This window comes from Synchiropus splendidus, chromosome 8, assembly GCF_027744825.2.
Source record: "Synchiropus splendidus isolate RoL2022-P1 chromosome 8, RoL_Sspl_1.0, whole genome shotgun sequence".
NCBI classification, from domain to species: domain Eukaryota; kingdom Metazoa; phylum Chordata; class Actinopteri; order Syngnathiformes; family Callionymidae; genus Synchiropus; species Synchiropus splendidus.
This window is the reverse complement of record NC_071341.1, coordinates 15,602,203-15,619,389: the sequence shown is the minus strand read 5'-3', so window position 1 is coordinate 15,619,389 and position 17,187 is coordinate 15,602,203. Positions and strand designations below refer to the sequence as shown.

General features: G+C 44.5%; 1 protein-coding gene across 2 annotated transcripts in view; it reads right to left on the bottom strand.

The window, feature by feature from the left end:
* Window positions 1-17,187, bottom strand: part of frem2b (FRAS1 related extracellular matrix 2b) — an 89,737-nt gene that overhangs the window by 27,209 nt on the left and 45,341 nt on the right. For both annotated transcript variants that reach the window (XM_053872277.1, XM_053872278.1), the window contains exons 4-6: window positions 7,537-7,767; window positions 4,791-4,916; window positions 2,819-3,070 (exon numbers count right to left, since the gene is read on the bottom strand). In XM_053872277.1, coding sequence (XP_053728252.1) covers window positions 2,819-3,070; window positions 4,791-4,916; window positions 7,537-7,767 — 609 coding nt within the window. The remainder of the gene's footprint in view (window positions 1-2,818; window positions 3,071-4,790; window positions 4,917-7,536; window positions 7,768-17,187) is intronic.

Genomic DNA, 17,187 nt, shown 5'->3' with positions numbered 1-17,187 from the left:
TGCAGTAAATCACACGTTCTTTCACGACACACTGCCTCGTCGATGTCTGTGGAAGCACTTCTGTTGCACCAGACTTTGAAATGTATGCGACAATGAATTTCTATCACCAACAAAGTATGCTTTTAATGATAGAATTTTACACAATGTGGTATGCATTTTATTTCAAAGTGTAAGTGGGATAAAGCACAATCTCATTTAGTGTCCAGGGGTTCCACAAGGATATTTTGAAACTGTGGCGCAACAGAATGAAACGAATTGAGAAGTGACGGAGAAAGAGAACGTTTTGTCATTTACTAAATTGGTGACAGTAACAAATAATGTGCAGTGAATCTGCTTCAAATCCAAGTCATCGTCACACGAGAAACGGACTTCTGTCATTATGTTTCTTTTGGGATCTTTCTGCAAATAACATGGTGAAATCCCTGGTCAAATCTGTTCAGTTACAACATCTGCTAGTAGCAATGAAAACTCCATGCATCAGCCAATGATCTTGCGGTCTGTTGGTCATGTGCCAGCGGAGTCATCTGGTGCTAATAGTGAGCGCTGAATCTGTCTGAATCAGCCTTCAATCCTTAATTGATGGATTCAGAGTGAATTAATTCAGAACAAAAATATTCAATGACAGAAATTCACTCACATGATTTCAAATATTCAGCGTGACAGTTTTACTTCCAAAAATGTCATGCATTTAATGAACATTTTATGCTGGTTAGTCAAGAGAAGATTGAAAATAACTGCATGTTCCTTCAATTCAAACAGCAACTGGACTCATATTACGGCATCATTCTCTCACATCAAGAGGTAGCAGCAAGCCACACAGAGACTAGAACGTATCAGCCTTAGGGGGATTTGGGACTCACAGGGAGGCTGCAAGCATCATTCTGATCATCTCAACTGAGGGAAACAAACTGAGTGTAAGTTGAACCAGCAAGTCAGTGTGGCTCTCGAAAAAGCTGAAATAGTGGTGGAAGACCTTGGTGGTCTCAAAGTGTCCTGCTGTGCCAACTCAATTTTCTTCCCAAGTGTCCTCCTGTGTCTGCATCGAGTTTCTGAGGACCACAACCTTTTTAAACCACCTCTGTTCAGCATGGTTCTATGAAGGTCTCAGAGTTTATTCTCTTCCTCTGTCTTTCCTTGGCAGCTAGAGTCACAACAAGCTTCACCAAACTGACCACAAGAAGGTCAACGATATACTAAGAAGGAATTTGGCAACATCTAGCTGTGTTTCGCTGGCGATTTTTCAGTTCACACTCTGCTTTAAGCCAAAGCTGCACTTGTCAAACACACTTATCATTGTGTTAGCTATTATATGACTAGAGTTTTATACAAGCAGTCTGGTTTCAGTTCGATTTCATGACAGTGGAATTGATCGTTTTTGTCCCTTTTTCAAAGATGAATTACACTATCATTACTGTGAGTTTCTCACTGAGCAGTAACAGTAGAAATGGGCAAAAAAAATTCACTCTTGCACTTTTGTTACTCAGTTTTTCTGGCTGTTGACCCGTCCATGCCCAGAAGCCTTTAGCTGACTTGAAACTAAACAAAAACAGAAACTAAGATTACTTCTTTAATACATAACAAGGGGCTTAATTCCTTTTTGTGACGCTTTCAGATCTGTAAAACCCCATTGAGATGGACGAGTAGCTGTTGTATTTTTGCTGAAATGTGGGACAGAAATGAGCTTTTTGTTTTTCTACAAGCATAGTTTTAAGTGAGACTCAAAATTGTGAAACAGCACTGCCTCGGAAGCCTACTGACTAAAATAAAACCACAGTCTGACTCACTTCTAAACTCATTAAACGCTCAGCACAGCAACTCCACTCTCTCTTCAACTCGCTCCCTCTCACTTTGTGAGAGTGTCTCCTTCTTCCACAAACCAAATTTCTTTCATCGCTCAGAATGTTCAGGAACTATTTCTCTCGATCAGCCTACTGGCATTAACTGCAAGTGCAGGTGACTGTGGTCTGCGTTGGGGTGGTCCAACTGCAGGACTGTAATGATAAAGCTGCTTGCAAACAGTGTTTGCAATTTTCCAGCTAGGATAAACGTTGGAGGAGAAACATGCATGTCAAAGCCTGTCAGGAGCGTCAATAAAAGGTGAAATGACTAGCTCGACAGCAGCGCTGGTTTGAAGTGCATCCTTTCAGATGACACAGAGGCCAAATGTTTGAGAGGAGGTTTTTACTGCAGCTTCCAGACAGTCAACAGAAGTAGCATGAAATGTAAAATATGTCTTCCGTCTTTAATTCCGCTGGCTTGAATAGAAGGTGGAATTTAAGCTGCGTGTAATGAGAAAGCAGGTGAAAAAAAGCGAGTACCCACATGTCTTCATCATCCCTCTTATCTCCCTGTAAATGGAGTTTGATTCAAGGATGAAGATGAACAGCAGGGTTTTCTGCTGCCTGCGATCGCTGCCTCTGATTCCACAGCAACAATCCTGAAGATGGTGCGGGCGATTGGGAGCAGAATGGACAGAAGGTGTCGGCGAACAAAGCCAGGTGTGTTCTGGGGCATTATCAGCCTCCACCTGCAGATGTCAGATTAAGTTCTGCCTCCAAGGAAGGAGACAAACAGACCGCCCGCATGTTTGCTGCCTCGATGGCTCTTGCAGGATCAGGTGACATGACGGAATTATAAATAATGTTAAAAAGCCGAGACGCATTTCTCATCTAAAACTTTTAGAAGAGAAAAGTTGGTAGCTGAATGTCACCCAGTCATTCAAAAGTAAAAGCCCTATAACTCTTCACACCTGCGCCGGCCGCGTGACACTTTATTGCGTTCCATTTAACACTTGACGGTTGCTGAAATGAGATCTTACCGTCATCCATATCGGCGATGATGGTGATTCTGGCAGACGGGAACTCGGAGCCCAGGCGGCCACCCATGGGCATGCTGAGTGTGACATTAAAGCTCTCCTCGTCTTCATACAGAGAGTCATCAATAATCACCACCCGGCAGGGCTTCTCCACCTCGCCCTTGTCGAAGCGCAGCACGCTGTGGTGGTCTTCAGGGCGGGAGATGTAGTCCGAGTAGGACAGGACGGTGGTGGGGACCGTTCCTGTGGCTGAGACTGAGCAAAGAAACACCAAAGGTGAGGTTATTAAATGCTATCATTGAACATAGATCGAATCATTTACCTTACAAATAATACAGTTATTGTTAGGATTTGAACTCCTTGGACCCTTTTTTATTATTATTAAACTTTGACTTATGAGCCACATTTAGGGAAACTAAACTAGCTGCAACATCCTGTTTTAAAAGCATAAAAAAGTAATAAGAATAAGAATAAGATTAAGAGTAAAAAAAATAAGAGGTAAAAGGAATGTGAATAACCTCAGATCAAGTGACTCGGATGAGGTATGCAACTCTGATGATACCCCTGGTCAGACCGTGACCTCCAACACTGTCATTGTCTAGCTAGATGCTCTACTCTGAATGAATTAGGGTGAAGATGCTCATCACAAGAGCAAACCACGGTAAACTACAGTCGCTTGACTTCAAACTCCCACACAGGATGTCACGAACTTTGTTCAAAATAAATTCAAATTCAAAATAAACAAAAAAATCAAACTCTTAAAATGCTACAACACAGTCATCGCCCCCTTGTGTCCTCTCCATGGAACAGTACAGGTAAACCCAACTCAATTTAGGGGATCCATAAGTATCTATTGGTTCCATGCTAAGTAAACATTTCCACTCTGACTCTCTCTGGACGGCCCACCTCCACAACCGATCAATTAGGAAGACGAGCGTCATGTGCAGTGTCTTGATTAGCTTTTTATGAGACAGAACATCTTCATCCACCTTCATTTCACAGGACAAAATTTCAATTCCGATAAGTGCCTTGCCTGGAGAAGACTCTCTAATCATGTCTTCTGTTGCCAATGCCAGCTATTTGGGGCGAGGGGCAGGTGATCGCAGACCACGTGCACCGGCACACGCACTGGGACAATTTAGACTCATCAGTTAGCTTCTGAAATCTTTTGTAATGACTGAGGAAACCAGAGAATCCAGAGGAAACTCCACATAGAAAGGTTTGACCTTTCAAACTACTACAACTACTTCCTTGTCAGTAGAACTGAAACAGCTGGTCGTAGTGTTTGGCGTATAGAGCTACTTTAATGTTTCAGAAATCATGCTTTCTCAACTAGCTATTGACTAAAATGCTCTCGGATTCATCACATCCTGATGCACTACAGCAGTCGACAAGAGAACATCTGTACGCTGCCCCACCACCTGCCTAAGAAATGCAAACAAAACCTGCTGCAGACAAACTGATGCCGAATCTATTAGTGTGCTGTTTAAAGAATATGTCTCGCTGCCTCCTGCGCCCCGGACGCTCCCCGCGCTTCCGTCGAGTTTCAAGTGCTCGTCATGAAGCCTGATAAGTATCGGAGCGCAGAGGGAGACAAAGACGAGGAATAATCGCTGTGTGATCAGAGATTTGGTGTCAAAACAAGACGTAGAGATAGTTAAACAGACATTTATCTCAGGCTGTGATGAAATCCTGCTCAGATTTGTTTACGCACCTGTCGAACAGGCACGCCACGCCGCAACAGCTTCAAATGAACCGGAATGCTGCTGTCTTTAAAAAGCATTTAATGGCTTCTGAGACTTTGACATAAATCACTCCACAGACCCGGTGACCCCACACAAAGCCAGTCGGCCCCACAGGTCAGTGGGCCTGAGACTCACCAGTAAAACTGACACCTTAACTACGAAACCATTAAAGTTGAGATGGCACTTATAGACATCCTAAATATGTTGCTTTTTTGTCAACGTCTGCTCACCTTGCTGTGTGTGGCAGACGACCATCATCTCCTGAGCGACGTCTCCGCTCCGTCTCACTGGGACCAGCAGCTCTCCGACGTCCTCCTCAATGTTGTACACAGCTGAAGGGATGAACACCGTCGACTCTAGATGGAGAGAGTTATCAGATTATTAGCTTCTTTAATCTGGCACTTTTGTCTTTCCTGTTCGGTTTTCCGCTAATTGAAAAAGATAAACTCAATGTGAAGCAGGGGAGCACAAAGCTGGGGGTCACCATGGACTCAGTCAAGATAACCGGTGTTATGATTCCGAACACAGAGCAGCACAAGAAGAGGATTACCAAGCTGCTAATATGCTGTCAGAGATACAGTAGAGACAAAGTTGGAGGTGGGAAGCTTTGGACACGCAGAGAGGACAGACAAAGCTGGACCAACACTGTTCGAGGTGTCCATGCATGTGTTACTGTCGCTCCCAATGACAACCTCAGTATTTTTCACTCTTGATCCATCAAGAATGAATGTGGTGCACCTGTGCTACCCTGGCTGCACTGACTGCATTCCAAACACTTCCTCTACTCCCTGCATCTTCCCTCTTCCTATTGACAACCTCTTACTCTGCTCAACATCCATCTCATCTTGACTGCAAATCACAAGCAGACATCATGGTCCATGACTATATGACTATGGTGGAGGAGATGAAGGACTGAAAATGCCAAAAGACAAAGATGAAATTAGTGTCTATGATGCTGGACTTGAGATTAGGGAACATACTGTATTTATTACCATATGTAAGAAATTATTATATGTATATTGACATCAAATTTTATAACCAAGCTCATTGCAGTCAGGTTATTATTAACATAAAATGAATTGATGAAATATGTGTGGGACAGTGATTTTGCTGAAAGAAAGCAGCATGTGGATACAAATGAGAAGCTTGGCGTACACAATGTAACACTGCCTTTCCAGTACCATTTTCATACAGGACAAAAACAAAAAACACTGAAGAGGGGGTGAACAATTAGCAATGGTATGTTCGATGAAAAACATGTTAAACTATACCAGACAGATATCAAGTGTTATCATGCCGTTTCTTTGAAAGAGAGATGAAAGACTCAGCAAAAATCCAATGCACAGTTAACTGCCGTCTCACTCGCTTCTGTTGAATCTCTTAGTTCTGTCAGTTTCAATGGCAGCCTTCCATCGCTCCTCTCCGAGCTACACATCATTCACAGACGACCGTAATGAGTTTATCCCAAAACTTCACAGGCGCAAACAATAACGAAAATCCTCGACAGCCGGTTCAACTCCACCCGTCTTTCCAGCACAATCCGTCTCCCGAGGACGCAGCGGACAAATTGCATTTATAATATGTTTTGACAACAACTTTTGCTTCTCTTAAATAGCTTTTCAAAACGCCAGCGTGTTTCCCGTCACCTTCGGAAGCCTGGTCTGTAAAAATAAATACTAATTTCTTTTCCACAGTTTCAAAAAAGCATCCTCAGGGCAGTGCTATAACTCAACTCAAAGCAAAATAAGCAGAAACAAATGCATTTTTATGAGCCTTCCAACATTCCTCTGACCTTGAGAGTCCTTAGAAAATCAGTAAACAGTGTAATGATATGATAATAGACAAATAGCATGGAAGTAAATAGATCTCAAAGAGGAAGTTGACAGTTTTGCTGATTGGCCTCCAGAGACAGATGTTTTGTGAAGGAACTAAACACGATAATTAGCAAGCATTTCTGACAGCAAACTCATCCGTCCTCTCCCAACACAGCCTGGTGGGACGGCGCAGGGCTGCATCCATATTTATACGCTGCAGCTTCCTTCGGCTCCATCACAGTCACGTTGAACCGCTCAGATTCCACAAACAAATGAGGTCATCGCCTTCACCTCTCGGTCTTGTTTATCATGAAAAGACAAATAAAAACCAAACTCCAAATAATGGCTCATCGTGGAAACAGTTTCGTGCCGTAAATCCCAGAGTGTGAGTTCAAGGTCAAACTTGTCTATGGTCAGCAAATCTGGATCATTCTCATACTCATTTACATGAACCTCCATTGTCCGACTTCTTCCATCTCCAACATACTCGTTCCAACACTGTTTCTCCTCTTCATGTGTCCAAGTCTCGCATTTGTCTCCACCTGTTCCACCCTGTCTGCACTCTCCTCTTCACCTCTCCTGTTCAAAATACTCAAACTCATTTGTTGTCACTACCTCGGAATTTCTTTCAAAAGTACTGATACGCTGAAAATAAGTATTGACACTCAAATGCCGGGTCTGGATGCAACTCTAATTTGTCATGGTATCGATGCACAGCCGCAGCAGCAGACATCAGCACTCTGACAGGTTGTCATTCACCTTACTGCATTAAACGGAACTACTTAAATTTGCATTCATGTCCAGGAAAACACCACCAGGAAAATGTTTCGTCCACGTCTACTCTTATCTCTTCCTCTTATCTGCTGCTCATAATGCTCAACTCTGATTACAAAACACTACATCATCAGCAAACATCATTGGCCACGGAGACAACTCCTCATCTGTCAGTTTTTCACTACTGCAAACAGGAAGAGCTGATCACTGATGCACTCCTACTCTCTCCTTGAGTTGCTCAGTCACTCCCACAGTACACCTCACCTGTCTCACCCCTAATACCCCCATACCAGACAACATCAAGCAGTGATCAGTTGAAGAATATACACATCAAAATGTATAAAGGTGTTTGCAGTAACAGCAATGATAATTTCTTTTTTTCACTGACCATCATCAGGGTCCAGGATCTCCACGGTAGCAACGTCTGGGAATTCAAGAACGGCCATCACAGGTTCCGACAGAACAATCTGGAAGGTTTCCGACACTTCGTACTCCGTGTCAGAGAGTATCCGGACCTTCCAGGTGGCGGTGCTCTGACCGGGATTGAACTGCACTTGTTTCTGGGACTTCCCTCGGAAATCTCTGTCTTTCTTTGCACTGCCGTCTGTCGTGGCGATACCTTTGAAGGAAGAACACAGAAGAAAATTTAACAACCTCATTGTTTGAATTACATTAAACAACAAATGTGTCTTTAAATTAGTCTTGGAGTTTACAAATTAAATCTGTAAATTTAGAAACAATTTCCGGAACAGAACAAAGTGTCTTTCTTTCCTTGCCGAAAATTAGCATTAGCATCTTTAGCAGTGCTATGTGCAGCATGCAACACTTACCTTTAATAGTACTTTTGCTATTGCTCTTTGGTCATGTTAGCATCTTAGCATATTGTAGCACTTGAATGAGCCCCGCCGACAAATAATCACAAATTTTGCTGTTAAACTTGACTTTTGGATTGCAATGAAAAAGAATGTAATCAGGCGCTACGACAGTTTAGCGCACTGGCTAGGCAGACTCACTGGCTAGGCAGACTCACTGGCTTTGAGATTTACATAAATTGGAACTCAAGATACTACAAATGAACATGACTGCAGAGTGGCACTTTATTACCTTAATCACTTGAAATTTTGTGGAAAATCTGCCTTCAAACATCCAAGCATTTTTGAGCATTGAGCAAGCATTGAGCATAAAAAATCTGATTCCAAGTAACACAGCAAATAATGTTACACATCTCTGACTCTGTAATGAAATTGAAATGAAAATGAATTTGTTTCATAAAAAGTTCAGATATGCTGAAATTGCTGTTATTTCATGACTCCATTTGGCAGTTAGAAACTGGCTTCTGGCTTTTATTTCTCCAAAATTTGAACCACCTTGACAGTGATCTCCGCTCACAACAGGCAGGTGGCTGGTTCACCCCGGACAGGTCATTAGTACAAAACACAGGCAGAAAAAAGTCTCAGGTAAATGTCATTGAAACTTGATCAACTAGATGAATCCTGCTTCAAAATCATCTTCGCATTCCATGAAATACATGCAATCGATATTCCCATCTCTTAATTACGACTGGAAATGTCAGATCCCGGATGATTTGACTCTCCATTCCAACCCATCGCCTGCCTGTATAAAGCCAATTATCTCTCATGTCAGTCCGGTCCCAGCCATGCTAGCAGGCGCGTGTCTGACCTTCAGAGCCAGTTGATGGGTCTGACGCTGCGACTCTGGCAGCCGAGGTCGGTGAAATGTCACCCAGCCTCTGCGTTGTCTTTGCTAACTAGCAACACAAGGCACAGCGGGAGGACTGGCGGTAAATCGACAGAACATGCCTGCACAGCTCCAGGCAGTCGCAGACAGTAACCTGGAATGTTGTGGATCAATAGGAAAACCGAAAATATCACTGTATGGACTTCAAATGTGGAGTCCCTTTTTGATTTTTGCCAATTGCTTTCAGTGCTTTGATGAGAAGAGGGACTTGATATGCGAGTGCAGGACTGTCCAAACATAAAACTGCTCAATGAAGATTGAAAATCTGCTTCAAAGCGAAGCTGGAAGAGTAATTCACGGCTTTCTCTGTCCGCTGCACAATCATCGGTCTGACAAAGTGCCAGCAGTTTCTATCAAATCCTAGCCGGTGGAAACTGGAAGTAAAAACTGCCCCACAACACAAGAAAGGATGTGAAATATTAAAGAGAACAAACCGAGCCTAATAACCCCAGCTCCTCTTAGCAGTTCTGCTGTTATTCTTTGACAACCCAACAGGGGAGCACACATTGAAAATATAACCTGGAGATGAAGATGACAGTTTTAAAACTCCACCATAGCCAATGACGTACTACATTTTTATAATTGGTTTCTAACCAAGAGGCTTCTGGGGGTCGTTGTGACCCCTCGAGCCACCTCCAGTGTGGACTCTAGAACGCAGATCTACAAGGAGGGTGGTAGAGCCTTACTCCACTCTCTTGGAACTTATTGTGGAGTTGGAATGGTTTATTTTAAAAGCAGAATCTTCCCCATCGCCACTAGTGGAGATCTAGTTTGAGTTTATGGCCAATCACGTACATAACTAAACTGTTTTATTTACCGTGTCTTCTTTACGTCCGCTGCTAGGTTTCCACTTTCACACACATTTGTCAGCTTTTTGATGACTTTGGGAGGTTGTCACAGTTGCAATCTGACTACATGCAAATATTGCCAAGGAACTCAAATAACCGAAAGGAGTTCTTCTTTGGGCCGAGTATTCGGGAAGTGATAACCCTTGCTGTTAGTACACAAGGGTGGAGCGTGAGATTGGCAGCTAGATCGGGGCGGCGTCTCCATCCACAGACCACACGAATAGCACATACACCATTACTAATTCATTCCACATTCACAGCAGTAGTGGCAAGCCAGGCCCATAAACACAGCTGTCAATGTGTGCCAAACAGACCACCATGACCATTCATATACCATCCCAAAATGCAAAGTCGGAAAGATGTTTTTTACCCAGGACACAGTGACAGTGACGGAGAGGGATTCAAACCGCAAACCCAATATACCAACTGAAGCTATGCGGTGGAGCTCTTCCATTAACGAAAGAATGAAAGTACGACAGATTCCCCTTTAAAAAGAGGACAGTTGAGGTGGTCTGTGTCTTCCATAGCACTCAGAGCAGCCCCAGGTCACTCCAGGGAGCCGACGTGTCTCAGTTTGGAACACCTTGTTATTCCCCTTGAACAGCCTGAAGAAGTTACTTGGGAGATGAATGTTAGGGCCCTAGACGATGGATGGATGGACACCAACACATTGTTTCATCTTGCATTGTCCTAAAGAGCTAAAGCCAGGATCTTCGTCACTATCAAATGCTTGTTAACGCTGGTGTTTGATTAATTAAAGCATGCCAGATGAAATATGTTTTTGAAATGGAAGAAGAAATCAGCCTCCATGCCCTCCAGACCGGAGCCACCTGTTTGGTGCATATTGACTGACGAGGAAGCAGCTTGCCAGAGCTCCAGTCATTAGCATTTCTTCAAGCAGGGAGGGTTGCGGGAGCTATTCCCAAGCTTCACCAGGAGACGCTTTCTGGGATCAGACGCCGTCTCTCTGCAACGCTGTGGCAGATGGGTGGATTGGAATACCTAACAAGCTTGGGTGGCCCATTTATGCCATTAATCAAAACTGCATTTGTTGCTCCGAAGACGGAGAAGGCAATAGATGCAGTTTCACTTTGGTAAGATTAGATGCTTGTTATTGGGGTGCGCTGAGGTAAACCGCAGCGGCCTCTGAGAGATTAAGTGACACAACACATTTGTGGTGACTGCAGTTAAACTCGAGCGAAACTCAAATCTTTAAAAGTAAAATGAGACTTCTGTTTCAATCCCGGGCCTCTGAGGTAAACCTTCCTCTGTCCACAGCAGCTGAGGCCGAGAGATCGTGATGTTCCCCTTACAGAGGTGAGGTCCTCCCTGTTCCAGGCCAATTTATTTGGACCAAAAACAGACAAATTGACTTTAATGAAGGCAATTTTGGGGAGCTCTCCATGAAACAAATGGCCTGGTTTTGAGTGGTCAATTTGAACTGCAAGTGCTGAAGGTTAACAAGTTATTCTCAAGTGAAAGAAATGATTCCTGCATACTTAGATTAATGGGCACAAAGATTTGATGTCCAACACAACTGAAGGAGTTTGACATCTACCCACTAGTTCAACAATAAAGTTGTGTTGGTTTGTGTGACGTGAAAGAAGATGCATTCATCATCGTTGGGGCGTTTCACAGCGCATTAAAAATAGACTTGTCAGACCAACGGCATTGCGTTTTATCATTGCACCGCCACTGCTCAGGTTGAAACAAGCAAAAAAAGCACTCAAAGCATTTTCGATACAACAGACCTCAGGGGAACATTGTGGCAAACAATCTGCAAAATATAGTTCACATCAAACATCCTGTTTTGCAAGTTTAAAGGAAATTGTTATCAGTTTCCAGACGAGGTAAACACTTGAATCAGGAGCACAAAGGACGCTTAACCGTCAGCAGCTGACAGAGGTAGATCTCGCACTGATGCTTTTCTAGGCACATCAGAGGCCGCTGTCATCCGGGTTTGAGAGTGAATCGGACTCATTACATACATGAACATGCAAGGCCTGTTCTTCCCAGTGCTGAACACAGAGTGCAGCACAGAGAGCAACCAAAGTTCAAACTGGCGCTTCTATCATTAAATAGAATGCATTAATAAAACAGCAACACAGCTTCTTTAAGAGCGGGTCAAAATGTCTCATCACTTTCATTATACATACATTTAAAAGGAAGTGGCCAGAAATATACAACGCAAACATTGTGCCATGTTTACTTCTTATAAATAATAATCTTGTGTTGTAAAATATATAAAAATACATCATTCACATTTAGTTCTTATTATTGTGATTACATTCCCAAATTTGACAAAAAGACTGAACATTTTGATGGCAATTTTACAAAGTTTATCTTTCTCTTTATCAATCTACCTAATAACTAATAATTAATTTATAAACTTATTATTATTGAAACAAAAACATTAATTATTAACTGTAATTATTTTAAAAAGTATTTTAAAATTCATTTTTGCAGACTGAACAATTTCATTTTAACAATTTTAGTATGTTGTACACTTATTTATTTATGACTAAAAAAACAAAGCACGAAATTACTGTTTATTTTACACCCACATGAGCTAAAATGAATTATGACTGGCAGTTGTACTAAAACACCCACTGACTTGATTTGAAAAGGACATAATAAAGGATTGAATAATCCAATAAATTAGCATGATTTAATCCCCGAAACTCAGGAGCTTTTATCCCTTTACAAGACTCTGTGTTGCGTTCACACTCTCCAGTTCATTTGTTTATCAAAAGTACTTTCTGATTTACCAGCAGCATATTCAGAATCTGCCAAAACATTGAAATGATTCCACAGCTCACGAAGCCGAAGTACTTCCGCGCTGGCAGCATCAGGAAAGGTCACTGGCGATTTGCATATCACCTCTGAGATGTTGCATTAGATGGGGGCCTTGGGGCGTAGGCGAATACGGACAGCTTCGCTAATGATCCCACAGGAGATCACCTTTCACACCCCTTCGTTTTAATTACACCTCATTTTACAGTCATAATAAACAGCAGGAGGAAAAGGCCAGGGCCGCTCGTGCCGTGGAATTCTTAACTCCCATAAATTTAAACGGAGAAGACAGTTTCTTTTCACAGGCAGCGCTAACAGTTATTGTCCGTTTAGTTGCAGCCAATAAATCACTCCACTGGCATTTGGAACGGCTCCTGTCCACCGGCCACCCAATTTCTCTGACTGGCCGTTGGCTGTTGTGAGATTGGAGCGTGAATAGAGAGGTGAAAGGTCACTACCTCAATCATGTTGAGCCCAATTTGTTTCTGCACGCATAAATTGCTTACCACTGTCAAAGGCTCAAAACCTTCCGGTGGGGTTGCACATGTTTGAGGAGGAAGGTTAGTGAATCCAAGGTTACCGTAGAGGTTATGCCAGAGATCAAATTGACCTCACAGTTAGAAGGTAATGAACTGTGAGGGCGAGCCATCACTGTACAGTCCACTGTGCTGCAGAACTATTCTATTTATTAGCATCTATTTGTGGTCAATCTGTGCCCTGATACATTATTCATTCAGTAAACCAGAGTGGCCAGAGAAACCCCATGCAACCACACGGAGAACATATAAACTCAACACAGAAATGACAAAGGTTCCTGTCCAGGCATTGCCAGAAGAGGGAGTCTAACCTACAACCTTTTTGCTGTGAGGCTGCAGCATTAACTGCGCACCACTATACCATGTACTTACTACTTATTACTTAATACTTGGAACTTAAAATCAGTGCTGTCATATCCGTAACTACTTTGTCTGTTTTAACCTCGGTTCACCCCGCATTGTTCCATGCTTTTATTTTGTTACTCTCGGTTGCTCCTGTGTTTCCTTTTCCTTCCTTTCTTCCAGCTTCACAAGTGGCGCAGCTGGTGTTCATTTGACAATCAAGCCTCACATGGATTTCAACACCTCAACACCAGTCTGCGCCGCCAGAGGATTGTTTCGCTTCCACATGGTAAACTCTTTCAAGACTCTCTCGCTTCGTTCCCCTGACTTTTCTAAATTTCTCTGCGCGCTTGATTTCCTTTTCAGCCGCCTTCTTAGTTCTCGTTCTTCCTCGCTCCGTTTTCTGTTTTCCCCTCCATTCATATAGTCGACCCGCGTGTGGGCATTTAGTCTCACCTCTTTCATTTATCGTTTATAGAAGTTGATTCCTCGTGTGAGTTTGAGTTTTTTCTCCTCCACGCAGCGCTTTAAGTTATTTGGACCTCGTGAGCTTATCTCCGAGCGTGTTTGTGTTCTCCTCGTTTTATAGGCCTGATTCTAATTCGCCTCTCTTCTGTTTTCAGATTCTTCCCCAATCCCTACGTGTAGTTCCCGGTCCGCGTTCTGGCTCCGGCGCTTTCTGTTCTCCGTACTTGTTCGTCTGTCTTAAAACTCGCCTTTTGTTGAATAAATTCTTTAATTTACTCTCGTTTCGGAGTTTTCTGTCGACCAGCACTCACTGCACCTGGGTCCAACTTACGCAGCCATGACAGAATCCTCTGGCCACGCCCCCGACCCAGCAGTGGTTGCTAGTCTGCAGAAAGCTGTAGGCATTCAGGGCTCGAGAATCTCGACTCTTGAAAGAGCGACTCAGAGCGTCCTGGAGCAGCTGCAGAACATTACTTCGGTGCTCGATCGTTTGTCTGTCTCCCCAGCTGACTCGGGCGCCTCCACGCCGGTGTCAGCAGCAATTTCTGCAGCTGACTCAGCACACCCTGATACCAGCGGACGCGAACCAAACATCCCCACGCCGGAGGTCTATGCTGGTAAGCCAGGGTTCTGCAAGAATTTTTTTATTCAATGCTCTCTAGTCTTTGATTCCCAACCGTCCCATTTTAGGACGGAGAGAGCCAAGGTCGCTTATTGCATTAACCTCCTGCGTGACAAGGCCAGTCAGTGGGCAGTCTCCTTATGGGAGTCAGACTCTCCCATCCTTAACAATTTCAAGAGTTTCTCCTTAGAGATGAGACGGGTCTTCGACGCTCCATTTAAGAGCGGACCTGGAGCTTCTCAGCGACTCATTTCCATGGTTCAGAACTCGCCAAGCGAGTCTGTCTCCGAATACTCAATTCGTTTCCGCATAGCAGCCGCTGAGGCTGGCTGGAACGAACCGGCTCTCATGTCCGCGTTTTATAATGGTCTTTCTAATTGTATCCAGGACCAGCTTTCCATACGCGACGAGCCCAATTCCCTGGAAGAGTTAATCCTTCTTTCCATCAGAATTGACAACCGCATAAGAGAGCACACCCAGCGGAGACGGCCCACTCACACGGTTCCTCCAGTCCCGTTCTCACCACCTGAACCACCTTCCCAGTCCGAGTCTCTGTTAGACCTTCATGAACCCATGCAGGTGGGGAGGACGAGACTAACACCTGAGGAACGTCAACACCGGATATCTCGCGGTTTATGTCTGTACTGTGGTCAACCGGGCCACACTATCCGTTCCTGTCCAACCCGTCCCAGGGGCCCTCGTCTTCCCCTTGTCTCCAACAAGAAGGTTAGTACTCCTGCCACCACCACAGTCAACAGAATTATTTTCGCCGCGTCCCTGCGGGAAAATAACAAATATTCTCCTGTAGAAGCCTTTATTGACTCAGGTGCTGATGACAACTTTATCGATGCTGCTTTTGCTGAGTCTCTGTCTCTCTCTCTCACCAGACTGGACACTCCTCGCTCCCTGTCAGCAATTGACGGCAGTTCCCTCCCTCGTGTCACTCACCGCACCGCACCTTTAACCCTCACCATATCTGGAAATCACACTGAAGTAATTTCGTTCCTGGTCCTTCCATCCTCCTCGTCTCCACTGGTCCTTGGTTTTCCCTGGTTGTCCCTTCACAATCCTCACATCGACTGGACTTCTTCCAAGGTCACAGGTTGGAGCACTCACTGTCACGCTCACTGTCTTCGATCTGCTTCCACTGTCTATACTCTTCCTCGTCCTCAATCTCCTCCCGACCTTTCTCGTGTTCCATCCTGCTACCACGATTTAGAACAAGTTTTTAGTAAAGATCAGGCCCTGTCCCTTCCCCCGCATCGCCCCTACGATTGCGCCATCGACCTAATCCCCGGGGCTCCTCTACCCTCAAGTAGACTTTATAATGTCTCCCGGCCTGAAAGGGAGTCTTTAGAAAGCTACATCAACGAGTCTCTGGCGGCGGGCCTGATCCGTCCCTCCTCCTCTCCTCTGGGGGCTGGATTCTTTTTTGTTAGCAAGAAAGACAAAACCCTGCGCCCCTGTATAGATTATCGTGGCTTAAATCTGATTACAATCAGAAATCAGTATCCTCTCCCTCTAATTGACCCTGCCTTTGAACCTCTGAACCAAGCTACCATCTTTTCCAAACTTGATCTTAGAAATGCTTACCACTTGGTTCGGATCCGTGAGGGAGACGAGTGGAAGACTGCTTTTAAAACACCCCTGGGACACTTCGAATACCGGGTCATGCCTTTTGGGTTAACTAATGCACCAGCCGTCTTTCAGGCATTGGTTAATGACGTACTAAGAGACATGATTAACCATTTTGTCTATGTTTATCTGGATGATATCTTGATCTTCTCGAAGGGGGAGGAGGAACATCAGGAACACGTTCGTCTTGTACTTCAGAGGCTGCTGGAGAACAAACTGTATTGCAAGGCTGAGAAGTGTGAGTTTCACGTGAAACAGGTCAGCTTCCTGGGCTTCATCTTAGCGGAGGGACGTCTCATCCCCGACCCAGCCAAGATTGAGACTGTTGTCAACTGGAAGACTCCCACCAACCGCAAACAGCTCCAGCAATTCCTTGGGTTCGCCAACTTCTACAGACGGTTCATCCGCAACTACAGTAAGGTTGCCGCGCCTCTAACTTCTCTCACCTCCTCTAAAAAGGAGTTCAGCTGGAGCCCTGAAGCTGAACAAGCTTTTGAAAGACTCCGAACTCTATTCTCTTCCGCTCCCATCCTACGCCACCCGGATCCCAGATGCCAATTCATCGTCGAGGTGGACGCCTCAGATTCAGGGCTGGGCGCGGTGCTCTCCCAGAGGGACCCTAACGACCAGAAGGTACACCCGTGTGCTTATTTTTCAAGGAGACTGACCCCTGCAGAACAAAACTACGACGTTGGGAACCGCGAGTTACTGGCAATGGTGGCTGCGTTGCAAGAATGGAGGCACTGGCTTGAGGGCACTGAAACTCCCTTCTTGGTGCTTACAGACCACAAAAACCTCATTTACCTGCAGACCGCTAAACGCCTCAACTCCCGTCAGGCCCGGTGGGCCCTGTTTCTTGGACGATTCAACTTCTCCATCTCTTATCGTCCAGGAAGCCGTAATGTCAAGCCTGATGCACTTTCTCGTCTCCACGACCCATTTGTTTCATCCGACAAGACAGAGACCATCCTCCCCGCATCCTGTGTGATCCGAGCCGCCAGCTGGGACGTAGAGAAGGCTGTCTTAGAGGACCAGAA